Source organism: Halictus rubicundus, chromosome 8 (assembly GCF_050948215.1).
Source record: "Halictus rubicundus isolate RS-2024b chromosome 8, iyHalRubi1_principal, whole genome shotgun sequence".
NCBI lineage: Eukaryota > Metazoa > Arthropoda > Insecta > Hymenoptera > Halictidae > Halictus > Halictus rubicundus.
The window spans coordinates 2,909,076-2,928,338 of NC_135156.1; the positions used below are offsets into that span (position 1 = coordinate 2,909,076).

The 19,263-nt window shown below is 31.4% G+C and overlaps 1 protein-coding gene across 1 annotated transcript in view; it reads right to left on the minus strand.

The window, feature by feature from the left end:
* LOC143356337 (uncharacterized) overlaps positions 1-19,263 on the minus strand; it is a 42,051-nt gene that overhangs the window by 2,486 nt on the left and 20,302 nt on the right. The window contains exon 2 of the mRNA XM_076791940.1: positions 2,815-3,538. Coding sequence (XP_076648055.1) covers positions 2,815-3,538 — 724 coding nt within the window. The remainder of the gene's footprint in view (positions 1-2,814; positions 3,539-19,263) is intronic.

A 19,263-nucleotide genomic window follows, 5' to 3' on the forward strand; every position in this document is an offset into this window, starting at 1 on the left:
GGTGGTATAACCGAATAAGAATTAAATTTTTTCATTTGAGATTTCGTTCTCAAAAAATCGACGTTAAAACTTAGCTCGATATTCGTATACTTGACCAAGTTTCAACTCAACGAATTTCACTGTAGACGGCCTTTGTTTGTGTTGGTAAACGTTCTTAATATTTTTATACTATTTTAGATAAAACGAATGACGAGGGTATGAGATAAAAGGCAGTGCTTATTATTCAGGGATGTTATTAACTTAAAAATTGTTGGAAACAATGTCCATGATGTTGCATGCATAATTGTGCTCTTCTGATTAAACTTCTGCGGACGTTTCCCAAAGTTTTGTTTTGTAATTTAAATTTTTCAAACACTATGATTGGTTTTTCTATTAACTGTTCAATATGTGGTAAGTCATCACTGTACATGATAGACTTAACACGTTCCCACAAATAAAAATCCGGAGGTAGTACTTTTCATTAAAAAAGTTTCTTACTTCTCTTTAAAAATGAAGCAGGAATAGTAGAAAAATGATATCATCAACGATGTTTACAAATACGGCAGTGGTTTTCATGGATAAAGATGTAGACCACTGAAATCGATTGAGTTGGGATTTTGTCGACCGTATATGTTCAGAGCAGATTTTTAAAGTCGATTTTCTCGAAGAAGAAGTTTCAAATAAAGAAATTTCATTTAATATTTTCGAGGTATTTTTTCACGTAGAATCAGCCTTTATTCGGTTCTAGTTATATGACACCCTGTATATGAAAGATATGTGCACCATATTTGTGAAACATTTATCGTTACTACAGCCGTTGAGAGGCCAGAAGCTCATCATCGAGTAGTGAACATGATATAACATATTAAACCAATGACAAAACTTTTTATATTTGAATTATTTTTTTATGAAACTTCTACCAACATATCTGTGACATTTTTCTGATTAAAATGAGACCAAACATGACACAATTTCAAGTATATTTGCGTGCTCAATTGACGATTCAGTAGAACCTCGATTATCCGAACCGGTGATACCTGAAAACCGTTAAATTTAAAGCGGTCCATATACAACACGATTTATTTTTCAGTGAATTTATATTATTAGAGTAATTATTCGTCATGTTGCTTTTTTTTCATCACTATTTCTTCTTGCACTTGAATCTTAAACGCATTTTTCTCGAAACCTTATTTTCTGACATGACTGACGGCATATCTTAGGATCTAGTTATGCAATCAACTTCAAATTTTAAGAAAATCTTCAGAGAACTTGCCGCTGTTGCGTGAACCAAAAACTTCAACAAATATTGATACATTTCTATTTTTTTTTATTGTGCAAAATATGCAGAAAATGCAAAAAAAAATCAAAATTTTAAATTCAAAATGCGGTCATTCAATTCTTTTCGTTCATGCCATAACTAATACATTTATACCAACTAAAACTCTACTTCGTTTTTTTATTTTAGACTAATAGAATGGTTGGAATCATGTCATCCAATAGGACTCTTTTCTTTTAGATGCTTCTCTTCAAGGAACTAACTCTCACAATTTTAAGTATTTTGACTTCAACAAATTATGTTTTAGACCCCCTTAAAAAAGGAAGCACGATCCGAATGGTATCGTGTTTGATGCTATTGCAATCAGAAAAATTTGACGAATATGTTGGTAAAATTTTCATAAGAAAAAAAATCGTTAGAAACGAAAAAGTTTTATCATTGGATTAGTATTGTCTTACCGATAACATCATGTCAGGTTGTTTACACAATATCCTTTTTTACACTCGATGCATTAAGAAATCAAGGAACAACGTGCCTGGGCACGATATAAATGATATCTTGGTCCTGAGGTTTTCACATATATCGAGACATTATTGTAAAAAAATTGACCATAGAAAACGTAGCATAAAATGTACTGTACGAGATTTCAGATTTTGAACAAATTGAATACAAAGTATTGTAACAGTAGTAGAAAATTGTGAAGTAACAAAGTGTAAATTATACTGATAGTATGAACAGTGGAATAATCTATAGACTACAGTATAAATTGCTTACGACCAACGCGCTAACTCGGTTTCTAATGAGATATATTGAAGAGCAAAACAATTCGTTTCTGGCGGCCACACGTTACCGAGCACCCTGTGTACACGTATTTTCTCTGTGTTTCTTTTGATTTGTAGTATTGAAGATTGTGTTAAGTGCCCGAAAGATTCTTACCACTCGAATTATGGAATGCTTGACTAAGAGTGGCAAATAACTAAAGGTGGATCAGTTTCTTGATTCACATTGCGCAGACGTTTCAATCTATTTATTGTGTGCGGTCCATATTAAGTACTATAGAGAACTCCATGTGTCTTGAAATTTGAATTAAATACTAAAGAATCTTTTAATTTGCTATAGTTGTATTTGACTTGAATTGTACCAAACGGATAAACGATCTGTTGATTGTAAGCTGTGAGTCCAAGAAAGAATAGCTTAAATACGTTTGAAAGTCATTGTACCGATTCTGACAATAGTTTCATGAATTTCAAGTGCAAGACTCTTCGTGTTATTCGTCTATATCAAATCCAAATTAAATCTGATTCGTTTTATACGAATTGGAAAACCTAATACTAGTAGCACTTCGCTAAAATTTTACAACTAAATTTGTAACTGGGTTTCGTTATCTAATAAATAGTTCAGATTGTAACTCTAAAATTTCTTTACAGAATTTCCCAGTGATTCTGTGAACGATAAAGACGCGATGCATTCATAGAATGTTAGATAGAGTATTTTTCCAGACACGTGGAGTTCCAGCATAATTTGAAAACAACAAAAGTAAATAATATCGTGACTTTTACCCTCCGAAACTGCCACCACCGGTGCTAGGTGTACCGTAAGTCGACGAAGGTCTCGAATATCCTCCACCGCCTCCAGTAGGCGCCCCATAGTTAGTTGACACACCACCTCCACTGGGAGCTCCATACGTTGACGACGGTCTTCCACCGCCGTTTCCACCTCCGAATCCTGGTGCACCGTAGCTCGACGATGGCCTTCCTCCACCACCTCCTCCTCCCGAAGGAGCACCATAGGTCGAGGATGGTCTTCCACCGCCGTTTCCACCTCCGAACCCTGGTGCACCGTAGCTCGACGATGGCCTTCCTCCTCCACCACCTCCTCCCGAAGGAGCACCATAGTTCGACGATGGTCTTCCGCCTCCGCCTCCGCCGCCGCCACCGTTCGGAGCACCGTAAGTGGATGACGGACCTCCACCACCGCCACCACCGAATCCAGGTGCACCGTAAGTGGACGATGGTCCTCCTCCGTTACCTCCGCCGAATCCTGGAGCACCATAAGTGGATGACAGTCCTCCACCACCGCCACCATTGAAACCGCCGCCACCGCCGCCACCATTGTAGCCGCCACCACCACCGCCGCTAGGAGCACCATAGTTCGATGATGGACGACCGCCACCACCGGATGGAGCACCATAGCTGGAAGATGGACTGCCACCGAAGCTTCCTCCGCCTAAGTTTGGCGTCCCATAGCTGGTTGAGGGGGGTAAGTAGCTGCCCGAAATCGGTGCTGGAAAATAAATTGTTTATTATTAGATGTTCCAGTTAATTTTGAGGACTCTACATAAATGACTATAACTATAAATGTAGTTGAAATATCTGGAAGGTAGTGTGTCATTTCAGAGCTTCGACACTTATAAAGAGTATTTGACCTTCGCCATTTACGTTTATAAACACGACCTTTTCACTATGATTAAAGATATGGAGTGCGACAAACAGCATTTTTGGCACTTGTTACTTTACTCGAAAAAATGACTGCCGAATGTTATTCTGAGTTCTAAGTGTGCCATCTAAATTGCTTGTAAACTATTTATGAAAAAATAGCTGAAACGAAAGTTGTATGATTTCAAGAGTAGTAATTACTTTTTTTATAATTTACTTTTTTGTCGAGACTTAAAAGTCACCTCGAGGTTCTTTATTGTAAAGGGTTAATTTTAACCTTGTGATTCAAGAGAGAATTGAACCTTGAATGAAAAACTATTTAATTTAAGTGATTGATTTTTAATGCAAGTAATGCTCAAAATGTTATCCAGTACTTACAATTATTACATTTGCGTAGTCGATTGATAAGTACAAGTGATATACATTGAAGTATTTATTCAAAGAACACGAAACTATTTTTTTCTTATCGTATAATTCATTTATTGTTAGAAAAGTTGGAGGAAGTTATAGATAGCAAACAACATTTCAATGCAATTGAACGTTCTTTTAAAAGAAACGTGCCATTCCTGCAAATAATTCCCAAAAACTAACCGGAACACCTAATACCGAATTTAGTTAGATTACTAATTTCTAATAGGAACCCAGACAGCCGATTAACATTCCCGTACGTTGATGTTATCAAATTCATTAATTTTAGTTAAAAGCATAGCATTACTTACGCAAATAGCTTTCACATAATTAAACAAACCTCTATAAAATTCTAATTTATATATGTTTATTTTTCCATCTGAAATCCTTTAGGAAAGGAAATCCTTTAGCTTACAGGAAATCCAGCATATTAATGATTATTGCGAGAAACTATTCAGTTAAAAGTTAAATTCCATCTGATAGGTATTGGTCATAAATATTCACTCTTAGTAGACATTGTAAAAGTTAAAGTATGTAATGGTTAGGTATAGTTCATAATCTTTATTTTATTCTCATAGAATTTGCTATTGTATGTCATATATTTTTCACCGTTAAGTGTCCAACGTTATAGAAAATAAAGACAGCAAAACAATAATAAAAACTTTAAGAAGAAGTAATAACAGGAGGAAATCAATGCTCTGTAAAGAAAATGTTTACCATTGCCGTTTTGTATATGTATGTATTTGTATATTATACAATTCCAGTATTTTAAAGGTTCATAAAGACATATATAGTGGATCAAAAAGTATTGTATTTAAACACCAAATTTTCGAGAAATTGCGGATATGTGAACTGTGATTATTTTGTTAAAAAGAATAGTACAGCAATATACTTAGACTCGTGTTAAAGCTTGAAGCTTCTATTTAGACAATCTATTGTTTATTTTAATCTAAGATAATTTTTTACGACTCAGCGACTGCTAAACTGAAGAAACTCCTGTTTTTGGTCTAACCTGTTATACATTGAAACATTTATAAAAACATTAAAAAAAATTTTCTCGTAACTGAAATCACCGTAGATTTAAAAATTGAAGCTTCCCCTTTACAACGAATGGTTAAAACTTCATTTTTGCAATAATATAAAATATCCCCGCGAGGTTTTACACGACCAAACTTGATTTTCATATTTGTTAAAACAGTAAAAAAATCGTAGATTGAATTTTAAACAGTCGTAACAGAGGGGAAAGTTCAATCTTCAAAGTAACAGATTCTTTCCGAAAAAAAATTTTGTATGCTTCTACAGACGGTTCAACTTAACAGTTTTTCACCTGCTATATCATGCATAAATATAAAGAAAGTAGAGGCTTCGAGCTTTACAATGAGTCCAAATATATCATCGTACTATCTTTTTCAACGAAATTATCAGTGCAAATATTGAAAATTTTCTCGAGATTCGAAAGTTTAATGTACAAATATTTTTCGGATCCGCTGTACATAGTAATTTGAAATGCATTGGTGTACAACATGAAGTGCATTCTAGCTGTTTGATCGTTATATCTTCATATGTGCAGTCATTTTGAAAGACTAGGAGATTTCCCGCGTGATTAAGCTTCGTAATTATTCATACGAAAGTAGTTGATAACTTCGCACTGTGTTCGCTCAGTGCTCCTACACCTTCTCGTCGAGATACCTTTGAAATCACGGAGGTCAGAGCCGGAGAGTGTTGCCTCTAATCAAATACGCTCTTCTCTTGATTATTCTCCGTCTTCGTACTTTGACTCGGAGATGTAGTTCCAATTGAATATACAAATTTTATTATAATTTACTTATCATTTAAAATTTGTTCCTGTCTATCATTGACACCCTGTATATCATTTTAAGACGTATATTTCAGGTTCAGTTTTTATTGAGATACCTAACTTTATTCCAACGCCAATCAATGCAGTTATCGTGCATTCTTTCTATACGAGTGGAAAAATGTGGTAATTAATAACAATTAATCGACACACTATTCAACAATGTAATACAGTCAAGAAACTCTTAATTCGTCGACGGAATATGTTGCTAACAATACTGCTTGCTTTGTTTATTAAAAAAAAATTGTGCTTGTGAAACGTCAATGTTAAAAATCGATCATTTCATACGCAACAACCTAATATATTTACGTTAATATTTAAAGAGTTCTTCTGAAATGAAAATGTTTAAAATATTTTTCGTGTAATGTTCACAAATATTGACATATAAATTATATTGACATATAAAAAATTTTGACGAATTTTTGTAAATTTTCAATAATATTTGGATAGTTACGTTGATGTTATATTTCTTTGAAAGTGATGGATGAAATATTCTACTCTAATTGATAAAGTTTGCATAACGAATAATGCATACCGTTTCCTTGCGTAACGTGAAATTTCAATGATTAATTAATTGGACAAGAAAGTTCATTGTATATATACATATTCAACTCTGCGATAAAACAGATTATATTACCACGAAATCGTAACTAGATCGTAACCAATTTCCATCGAGAAACACAATTGCGATATGATTATATAGTTGAGCCTTAAGAGAATGTTCAAGGTATGAAAATAGCAATTGCAAAGAATGTTTCGTCACCGTAGTCATTATATCTAAAATATTGTCATGATTAGAATACTTCTCCGATGACGTTTTATTGTACTGTCCTTATGGATGTATGACGTGTTCACTTTCTTTTTCATCTTAATATGTTGCTCATTGCTCGTTGGAGAATAGCTTCTAATTCTTTCATGGCACGTGATCTTTGCAATTCCTTGGATAAAAACGCATTTGGAGTTCTTCCTATTGCGTTGACCTATATTTTCCTCCTACAGACTTGCATTTATAAACTGTTTATTCAACTGTTTTTTGAAAAAGTGAACGTACATTAAACGTTGCGAAATCTTTAAACATAAATATGTTTTATTCTATTTTTCTAATAACAAAACAAAAAGATTAAGAATACGAAGAATTACTCAGATAAGATTAAGGTTACCTCTAAATTACAATTAGTAAGATGTAAATAATGCGTTAACCCATTTATAAAATTCTCTAAAACATTTATTACAATATTTAATATACTATACTATTAACATGTCATTTGGAAGATAGAGATGTTAATCAATATTAACTAACAATTTCTAGTGAATCTAATTATTTTAGAAGATATTGTGTGTAGCAGGCTTGGGTATTATCGAAATAAATTATTTGAAAAATAATTGTTAAGATATACAATATACGATTCTATTTGGCTGCATATTATTTGAAATAATCATACGTTAGTTTATTTCAACAGCCAAATCATTTTTTTTTAATTATTTAATTATTTGAACTTCAAATGAAATTCAAATAATTTTTCATTTCATTTTTCATTTGATCAAATAATTCGTACTCTCAAAAATTCTATTTACTTCGTGTACTAAAGAACAAATTTAAGACTACAAAAATTAGCAAATCTAAATTTAATATTATAATTAATTTAGTCACTTCGATAACTTTTTCTCGAGGTGAAATTATTTATTATTTTGTTTGAACAACGTAATTGAAATAAAAAATTATTTGAACATAATTCATTTGATTTAAACGTCACATGAAAATTAATTTTTTATGTTATTTATTAAACGCATTTAATAAAGTAGTTAAAATAATTCATTGTTTCAAATGACTATTTGTCGTCTTATTTTAAATGATATGTGCCCAACGCTGATATGTAACGTATTGCACAAATCCATGTTATTAATTTTATACGAAGTATTTATTACTAATCGTGTTTATAAGATTTTATTGATAAGGAACGAGTTTGTAAAATGTTTTTCCTAATCCGTGTGTCACAAGTTTTCCCTTGTAAGCAGAATCGACTTACTGGGCGATGTTGAAATCTTAACGTTTAAAGTGATTCTTCATAAAAATGGCTGGCTGGGCACAGCTAATTACACATTGTTTATACTCGTCGGTCTCTACAATTTAAGCCTAGTTCCGTTAAAAAAAAGCGATCGTCAAGATTATGTCCCCTCCTTGTTAGTTCGTATCACAGGGAACCATCTTTTCGCTTCGAGTTAGGAGACAATTGTTTAGCTATTGTTCCTTGAAAGTGTAGCTATGGCAAACATTTCGCTTTTCCAAATTACTTCATCATTATTTGTAGGAGTTAACTGTCAAAGATATTGTCGGAATATTTGATCAATTTTCTTAGACTATTCACATGAATGCGGAGTGATTGAAATGAGTTAAACAACTGTTACGATTACACTAATGTCTATGCAATTTGCAATTTTTCTATACGAATTAGAAAGACTAGACTGTAGATCTGTATGCAACATTAAAATGTCTTGTCTCAATTGCAAGAAACAGGAGCTAATTAGAAATTTCTTTCTTGTTTTTTATCATTTCGATGAGCTGGAAATAATACGTCGATATCAATAAATTTTTCTAATTGTTTTATCACTTTAAATTTCATCTGCTCTTTATACTATAAATGCATTAAATTCATGTAAGTAAAAAATTTAGAGAAAACTCAGGTTTTAAGAAATTGTAGGCAGCGGATTTTATACATTTATGACAACAATTTACTAATTCAAACGCAAAACAGAAAAAAGATTGAAAGATTTTAGACGTATTGTTGTCTTATTTTCAAGTCACTAAAATTATTCAAAAAAGAAATAAACGTCTATCTAGCTCTTGTATCTTAAAATTAATGCAGACAATTTTTATTTTGCATAAAAAACCGCAGTCTAATGGTTAATAATTTTATCAGTACGGATTATAATATCGTGTGTATTTCTAAAGAATGTCAGAGTCCTCTCATTGACGTTTGAATATTTCAATAATTTATTTTAAATTGAATCTATTGAGCTGTTTCGGTTTTTAATACAACGTCAGAAATAAAAATGAATGAAAATTATTTCCTCGGCATTCTGCTCTATGAAATATGAGAACTATAAGGAAAATCTCTTTCAAATTATTTCCAAGTTTCTGTACTCCATCAGATAAGCGAATGATGGATGGTCTTCAAAAGATATATCGATCTTACTTATTATCGAGCAAGCTTTTCAACATTGGCTATCTGTTTAGAGTGCATCCCCTTAAAATAAATATAATAGTTGTAAAAGAAATTTAAAATGAATGTAAAATTTTAGGTTTAATGTAATTTCCTGTTCTATATTTTATTCACATATAACTAAACTACAGATTTTATGCATTTATCGCAAAAATGAATAGATCCAATACAAAACAGCGAAAAATATTTAAAGGATTTTAAAATACTGCTGTACTATTTTCAACTCTATAAAATGATTGAGAAAAGAAATAGATGTTTATGCAGCTCCTATATGTAGAAATTAATACAGACAATTTTTATTAACACTTCTTTCACTACCCGCAGGTCCATTCATATTAGAGGTACCGAGCAATTAAACTCACTGAATTGTAGTTTCCTATAAAAATCATAAAGATGTATTTCTTGCGATGTCGCACGACATTTAATATAGCGCGTACACAAGCGAATGAATTTATTTAATAATTTCCGCAAAATGTGTCGTGGGCAACTAGTCTTGCGTTTTTCTATTTACAGTGAACCCAAAAGGTATTTGAACATTAAATCTTCGATTTTTTAAAAATCGTTGCCATTCAAACCTTGACAATTTCATTTAAAAAAAAGTAATACAGAAATGAATTTGGTCTCATTTTAAAGCTTGAGACTTCTACTTTCATAAACTATCATTCTTGATCACATAAGACAATTTTGCACGATATAAGGGGTGGAAAACTGAGGAGATGTTTTCCCTAGTTAATGGTATCGATTTAAGTGTCTCTAAAAATATTAAATTTCTTTTTCATAAATGAATCAACGATAGATTTTAAAATAGAAGCCTCCTCTTTGCAACGATTTTTGTTCTATAAAATGGTGAAAAAAATCATACAACAATTTTTAAAAGGTCGATGCAAAGGGGAGGCATCGATCTTCAAATCTGTGGTTGCTTCAGCTATGAAAAAATTTTTCAATATTTCTACAGAAGTTTCAATTTATAACATTTTTGGGGGAAAATGGTCCGACTGTTATTAATGGTAGCCAAATTTTCTTCAGTTTTTCCTCCGCTAAATTATCAGAGTTTAAATACCGACAATTTTTTCAAAATCGGATACTTTTCGAATCCGCTGTATCTCAAATTTGGTTTCGACTCCGTTAAACAGACAGAAACGATTTGTATCTCAGTCGCGTCCTGATTTTTCAATTTCGTGTCTAATTTTTATTCACCGCCGGATGTCCGTCGCCAAAGAGAAACTTATCGCGTGGGGATCGCGTGAAATGTTTATCCTTTGCCTGGTTTAATCCGTGAGAGTGCCGAGCAATAGTTCCATCACGTATCGCTAACCATCGCATTATCGCGAAACATCAGGATCACGTATTACCCCGAATTGCTTATCTCAACTTTCTACTTTATTCTAGGATTTTCGTAGTTCTATAGGCTTAGGGTCTCGTTTGAAAATTTAATCCGACCAGCAACGTTAATTTACTCGGCGATGAAAGGTTCGTAAAAGATTATTTATTGTGACTAAAAAATAGTTGAATAAGTTAAATAACCTTTACTCCACTCCACTAAAAAAGACAGAGTTAGGTTAGCTGACTATTTTTGATCGGACAATTGTTGCTACTTTTACACGCAGTTATTCCATTAAATTGAAGAAGATTGAAGACTTTATGACTGTCAAGACTTTACGACGCGACGTTAATGGCGTTCGATTGAATGAATACTTATTGTTAGCAGCGAAGATCATTTCTTATTGTAGTCGCGTATTATCCCGAATTATCTACCCAAACTTTCTACTATTTTACAGAGATTTCAACTTTCCATGCATTTCGATCTTGCCGAAGCGTTTATGTCGAAATAATGTCATTTATATGTGTGCTAACGACAGACGAGTAAGTTTCTGAATTATATTGTAGTGCAAAACACAACATGAATTATACTCAATCACAGTCGTGCATACCTATTGATATTAGGCTTGTTGTTGCGCACGTGGATTCAAAATTGTAACGACAGAAAATCTAACAATGACTAAGTCGCACGTTTCATATTTTAGTTGACATTTATCGTATTTGTTTAATTTTAATAAATATATTATTAGCATTACAGTTATATGATACGACATTACGTAAAGACATTTGCAGGTTATCACTTTTTCAATTGTGAGTCCATTTTACAATATATTTCATAATTATTAGAAAGTAAAAGAAAAGAATTATAAAAATTTGTCAGATTTTTTCAGATTAGTTTTTGTTTCATTTTTTGGTAAAATTATTTCAGTAAAATATCTATTTAGTAAAATTAATTACAACTATTGATTAAATTAATTAATTTTATTTTCAGTAAAGAAAGAAATAACTTATAATAATATGTTCATAGTTCACTATTAATTTGAAAGTCGTGTCTATAAGTTTAACTTTGATGTTACGAAGTTAATTTAAAACCTTGTACTTGATCACTTTAAAATAATGCAACAGTCACAAGATGAAAACATATTAATACTTTTATCAAAATTTATTGTTTAGTGTTCGTGTGACGTCAAAGATAATGTTTGTAACCATAAATGCCTGTCGTGGGACACGAGGGATAGCACACATTACGATATGTTCACTATGTTATTCGGGTGAAGATGTTAAACGACTGTAAGAAGGTACTCTGTTATAATAAACCACGTAAAGAATCCAAATTAATTTTTTCTGGAATGCATGAACATAAGTCTTCAGAGAACTAAAATGCACAAAAGTGAATTAAAATTGCTTTGTACATAATTATCATTCCATATCGTTTTATACAATTATTTTATTCGGAAGTATAAATGTTACGATATTATATAACGTTTTCATAAACTTCACTTTCAACTCCTGCTTGCTTGAAATAGTTTAGAAAATTTTTCGCAGTTTACATATTTTTAATTATTACGTTACACGTAGATTTACGCGTTTCGTGCGATACAGGAAGAAAAATGTAAACGAATTGGAAGGGAAGAGTGTCTAATTAAATTATACCGTAATTAAGGTTGCGCTACGGAAGGTGAGAAAAAACTGGAGAAAGTAAAATATTACTTTCTTAAGCAAAGATTCTTGCCAAATTATTATATACTAACAGATCTTGTCTACAAGAAGATTAAACATACGTGCACTATCGACTACGCGAATGTTTGACGGGTCCGTTTCGAGTGGTTTCTTCTTCTGACGGGGAGGAAAATTAGAGATTCTTATCGATTTCTTACCCTCAGCGTGGATGTTCTGCAAGAGCAGGGCCGTAGCGAGTACGGTCGCTGCCAAAGAGGCCCAGCTTCTCGCGGGCCTCATGGCTGACGATCGTGGAAGTATAAAAAATAGAGTTGGACGACAATTCACATACACGAACTGTCCTTTAATCACGGGAGGACTTTTCCTTCGATACGTTCACGTGTCTATGATGGATATTGAGAAAGCGATGACAAAAAAAAACTAGAGATTTCAGATCTAGTCGCGGAGGCTACGTAGCCTACTCAACGCATCCGTAAGATTTCGTCTAACATGGTTCAAACATCGGAGATCTGGCTTATATAGTTGGCCGTCTTTCGGAGAAAGTCTTCGCGGGAGTACAAGAGGATGCTACCAGGTAGGACTCTTAGTGAACGTGGGGTAAATGCCGGGAGGGGAGGAATTGAGGAGGGGGGTGTGTGGATTGGGAGATTAGTGTTGAGTAAAATTTAATCTAATAAAGTCTTCATAATTCTGCTTTGTTTTCTTGTTATATCCATATTTCGATAAATACGAGTCGTTCATTGCGAAAGTGGGGCAACTCTACTTGTGAAAAAAAAATCAATTTCGTAGTGTCTCAGCATCAAATCGATCAGAAATTATAGTTTATTATTAATTTGCCATTCGAATGTTATTTGAATTATTGTTCAATCGACCAATATAATACTGATAACTGAAAGTACGAAAGTATGAAAGTAGGACAAACTTCATGTGCTATGAATTGTTGTCTTACAATTCGTCGAGTTGCTAACTTCCTCCGTTGCAGATGTCGTAGAAATGATATTCACTTTAACTGCATCATCGTTTGGTGATTGGAGTTCGATTTTTCTGAAATTCCATGTTTCATGCAGTGATCGACAATTTACTAAATATTTAACACTTTTATTATGAGAATACTCTGAAACGTGAAATTCTATTTTTCTTCTTAATATTATTATTGATTCATTGTTTGAGCCAGTGGAAGTGTTACAATTCATCAATGGATAACTTTGTGTTAATCTCAGACAGTGGTGCAAGTTACTAATAGAAGTTATTGTACAGGTAATGATAATTCTATATTTCGAATTAGCTATAAGTTTGGTGCATTTCATATTTTAGAAATATGATCTACGAATATCAATTGGGTGGTGAATTTTAGACTACTTTTTCGACTGAAAAAATAGATATTTAAAGAAGGTCCAAAGAAATAGGAGTATTGTAAAACCAAATTCGTCATCGTTGGATGAAGAATGTATGCAATTTTAAAGAGAACGAATTATTATTATTATTATTATTATTATTATTATTATTATTATTATTATTATTATTATCATTAGATTGTTGCATATGAAATGTTGTTGTATTTGTTGTTATATATATCATAAATATATGTATATATGTATCATAAATTATTTGAACAGGAGAAATAGAATTTTGTGATCGTTCACGTTCGTCATTTACAAGATTGTCATTGTCATTTTGTAGTACTTTTTACTAGCGATGAATACTGTGTACATTTATCGCTACATTTTGATCAAACATCACGCAATGCTATGGACAATAAATTATTCTTACACTCATATCAGAAAAATACACGACAATCACATTGATTCATATTGCAATAAACTTTACTTGAAAGCAAAATTAGATATCTAAATTAAATTTGAAGAGAAGACCTTAAAGATTTTATAAGATTATTACAAGATTTATTACCCTATACACCTCCAATATATTCAAAATATTTCAATAATCTCCCAAAAAACACCTGCGAATGAAAAATTTTCTTTCTCTTACCATAAACTTAAATTCAACTTAAACTTAAATTGTTTCAAATTGAACAAATGTTTTTGTGTTTCAATTCACGATATTTATAATTTAGTAATCATGAAATCGTGATCATTTAATGTTTGTAGAAACACCTTTTTTTAATGTACTCTTACAAAAATCGTGGTATGATAAATCTACTCATTGTAAAACTACAAAATCTTGTGAACATTAATTATAAATATCAATCGTATGATACACAAAACCTTTGATATCTCAATAATGGAAAAAATGGAGTTTCCCCCACTTCCATAATAAACGGGTTCATTATAATTTTGGTTTTAGTACAGATTTTTACAGAATAATATAGTTTAATAAAAGCTCAACAATTACTAAAATTATTTCGCTATTCTACTGCTACTCAAGGACCTTAGAATTATCAACCAAAATTACTGACATAAAGCTGGTTTGTAAAATAACGTCAAATAGTTTTGTACAAACCGTAATATGTATATTAATATGCGTGCTAATTAAAAAAAGGATAATCAGTTCAGAATATCACAAATATACAAAATATGATTATACACCAAAAATATTTATGTATTGTTAGAAATAACGCAGTAATTTAATTTTGACATTTCGTTCAAGTAAACGATATTGAAATACAATGTACATACTATGGATCTACATAACTAATTAATAAAGTTAATGTATTACTAAATCATAAATGGTAGTACCAGGCAATGTAACATTCATTTATAAATCGTTTGACCTTATTTTAAGAGAAGAAGAGAAGAGAAGACCTTATCTTAGAAAACAAAATCTAACTCAAACGAGCATTGGACACATGTAGTTTGCTGCATACATGATGTTTACGTACAAAATTTTGAAACCATACATTATTACGCGATATGTACTGGCAATGAGTAATAAGTGTATTTTTATATCTAACTTGCCGGATATTAATAAATTGAATGAAATATTTCACTAAACAATTTATTGCACTATAATGAAAAGTACTTAGGAGTAATTAAAAAAGTGAAGGCTGTTACTTATGAAACTCAATTATGAGTAACGATTGAAATTAATTATTACGTAATGGAACATGCGGTACAGATATTTTAAATGAAGAGATTTAAATGGTATGCGTAGAATGCAGTGTTTTCATGAAGTTTATATTGATTTGCTTGTTTAGTATCTAACGATTAATAATTAAAAGAAATGCCTTTAAATTGATTTGCTTCTTTAGTGTCTAATATCTAATAATTTTGGGAAATAACAAGAAATGAAGTTTAAATTAATTTGCTTCTGTAGTATCTAACAGCTAATAATTTTGAAAAATGACAAAAAATAAAATTTAAATTGATTTACTTCTACAGTGTCTAATATCTAATAATTTTGAAAAATGGCAAAAAATAAAATTTAAATTGATTTACTTCTACAGTGTCTAATATCTAATAATTTTGAAAAATGGCAAAAAATGAAATTTAAATTGATTTGTTTCTTTAATATGTAACAGTTAATAATTTTGGAAAATGAAAACAGCTGCAAAGTTTGAGAAATATTCTACTTTGTAGATTGAATATCTACAAAGCATATCTTTGTGATTTTGTTCTCACGTAAACGTGAAATTTGAATTGATTAATTTTGTTAGAATCTAACAGCTAATAATCTCAGAGTACAGTCACTCTGAATTTTAGGTGAGAATTTAATCGGTAATTGCAGCTGAACGAATGCACGATTGCGTTAGAACGAAATCCAATTTACCCATTAATGTCATTACAATTATTCTCGATCACAATCAAATGTAATTAATTGATCGATCACTTAATAGTATTCAGCTATTCGGGCAGTATTCAGGGTATTCGGTCGTGATCATGCTATCGACTTTTTTTTCATCGTCTCTTTGAAGACCCATCTCCTTTGTCTTTTCATTGTCATCCTCGTGTTCCTTTTTCATATTTTTCATTCCTCCAGCGTCACGAACTTAACGTTCTTGTTATGATAAATTATGGCAGATGCGGCCTTGATGTCATAGCTGATGGAAGAGCGATCGAGGATGATGATGATAGTAACAATCACCCGGAGGGCTTGCATATACACAGCGTACGAGTTATTCGACGTTTCGTCATTTTAGAAAATATTTATGTAGATTATTTATTCGCGCCCTTTCGTAACAACTCAACAATGAACTTTTCAAAGTTTGTCCTTTACTTTGACAACCATGTTCAGTTTTATTTTTACCAGGAGAGATTCTTAGATTGTTCAACTTCGTTGCAAGCAATAGCTTCCAATTTCGATAAACAATTGTTTTCTTGATTAAAGTGGTAAAAATCATTTTTGAACTTGTTGCTATACAGCTTATTGAAGTCAATAACTTTCTAACGATTAGGCATAAGCGAACTATTTAATACAGAAAATTAAATTCTACATTACATCTTAGTACATTTTTTATTCAAGATGTATTTCTATTTACGTATATTTGTAAATTTGAAGTTTTTATTATTACTTCTTATTTTATTTTAAATTATACATTACCAATTGATTGAAGTTCATGTTATTTGAGAGAAATTCATTTTAAATATGTCGTGCTAATTAAGTTGAAGTTACCTGACATATCGTCCATTATTCATTGATAATATTACATACTACGTAATGAAATCGGTGAGTAATTTTAAAGTCACATTCGGAGTTTCAATTTGAATTTTATACATAAAGATGCAATTAAATAATTTTAATGGACGCAACAGTAAAGCTTTCTTGGAACAAAGTCGCGCGCAGTTTGTAAGTGAAGCAATTAGTTTGATCAGTTGCATTTTATTTTAATTAAGAGAGTTCCTTCTCTTTGCATTGAAAAAGAAAGATATTTGTGTCACGGAAATTTCAAACGAATTTTTCCTCAAATTTGAAAGTTCAATATCATTGAGGATTCAGCAAGCACTCAGGGTTTAAGCTTTCTGTCTTGAATGTGAATTTCATTCGTAGCCAAATTTTTCAGCAGCTATATAGAACTTGCGCTCTAAATGTAGGACTATTAAAAGTTCATTCGCGTTTACCGATCAAGCAAGACAGCTCTTGCATTCGTAATAGATTTTGTTGTCGATTTTAATTTCAAAATATAGTGGGATGTTGCAGAAGATAATATTTTAGTTATTTTAAGTAACATTACATGAATAATAAAATGCAGAACAGATTAATAGTCACACATTAAGTTAGAACAAATTTGAAGCGAACTTTTAGTATGATTTAATTAGATGTCCTAATTAAAAAAAAGGCTTTAGTGTGTTTTAACACATAGAAATAGCTGCTATCTATGTTAACTCTGCGATAATTTAACAAATAATAAATATCGCAATGAGATGTCATTTAATTCGTATTAAGTCCAAGGATATGTTATTTAGATATTAATGCATATTAAAACTTCTTTATGGATAAGAAGAATGTCATAATGCCGTGTAAACATGATTTAGGAACGTAATAAGAAAACTAGGTGTACGTCAACTCGAATCTTATACCATGCAGCAATAACGTAAAGTTAAATTAAACAGTTTTCGAAGATAAAGCTTGATGACTGTATTGGGACACACTTTCAATTGACTGGTGATTAAGTTCTTATTGTAAATTGATTAACACATCCAAATCTAAAAACACGTTATTTCAAGATATTTGCACTCAATACGCCTATAGCTAGATACGAGAAATAGAAAAGGTTAACTTAAAAATAAGATTAGAACATTAACGGGTCGGTCATGATAATAAAAAGTGATACATTGGGAAATATGACTCACTTGTCCGACATAATGCACAGTAACATTTATAAAAGTATAAGGTGATATTATTCTCCCTATATAGGCGTTATTGACTCGTTCAGTGTCTCCTTTCGACGTTCAATATTTATGCGTTTGTTGATTTAGTATGTTTTCTAGGATGAAAAGGACTAAAACTTGTAGCAATAATATGTAATATAATATTATATTAATAATATAAAACATTATTTAATATTAGATCCTGTAAATTTACCTATAAAAATATGTTTAAACTTTAGTATGATTCGGTGATACTAGACTGCGGAATTGTATGTAAAATAAAAATTGTCTTTCCTTAATCGTTGTAATAAGTCGGAAATAGTGTAGCAGTATCTTTAAATTGTCTGAACATTTTTCTGTTTTGTATTTGATGTATTCATGTTTGTAAAAAAATCCGTAGGGTAATGGACCCAATTACTGTGGGATTACCAATTACTGTGTCTATATTAATTATACTTATTTTTAAAGCATAATGAATATTGAAAAAGAAATATTAAATTTTTTCATTAAAATCAGTTAATATATATGTTCTTATATGTCCCTTTTTAAATATTCATTATGCTTTAAAAATACCGCCACAATAATTGGGTCCCTTGCCCTAGTGATAACTATTTCACTTGTTAACACGTTGATTGCTGATTTACCACATCAAAGTATCCTAGGAAGTCAAAATAATTTAGTTAACGAAATTTTAATTAAAGAATTGATATTTAACAGAATGTGACTTCTTTAACCCTTCTAGGGGTGTTTTCTTAGATCTTACAAATCCTAATGAAATTCTGTTTATGATAATATATTACGACAACAATTAATTTTCAAAGATGATCAACGTGACAGTCAACGTTTTAATTTGAAGTGTTCTGGTGTAACCAGTCGGTAGCATGTAACATTATTGATTCGCTTTTCAAAATGGTGGCTCTTTCACTAAAAATAGCTCCACCAGATGTTGTGTCTATCCTCAACAATTTCCCGACAAATTCAAAGCAATATCCCGACTTACAGTGATGGACAAAAGAAAGTTTGATACTGCAATTTCTGTTCATGTTGATCGATTAAAAAATATTTTACTTAATTGTCTGTTCTCTAATAAATCGTTAATAATCCATTTTGTTCGACACATGCAGCGGACAAAAGTGAGTTGCACAATAAAAAAAAAAATGGATTAAGTAAATGCTATTAAGTTTAATGAGAGGTATCACAATAACAAAAAATCAATGCTACTTCCCATTTAAAAAAATGTTGAGAGTCCCACTTTTCCCTCCAAAAGTTACCCCAAAAAATGTAAAACGTACTAAAATATTAGTTCCCCAAAAATGTTATACTT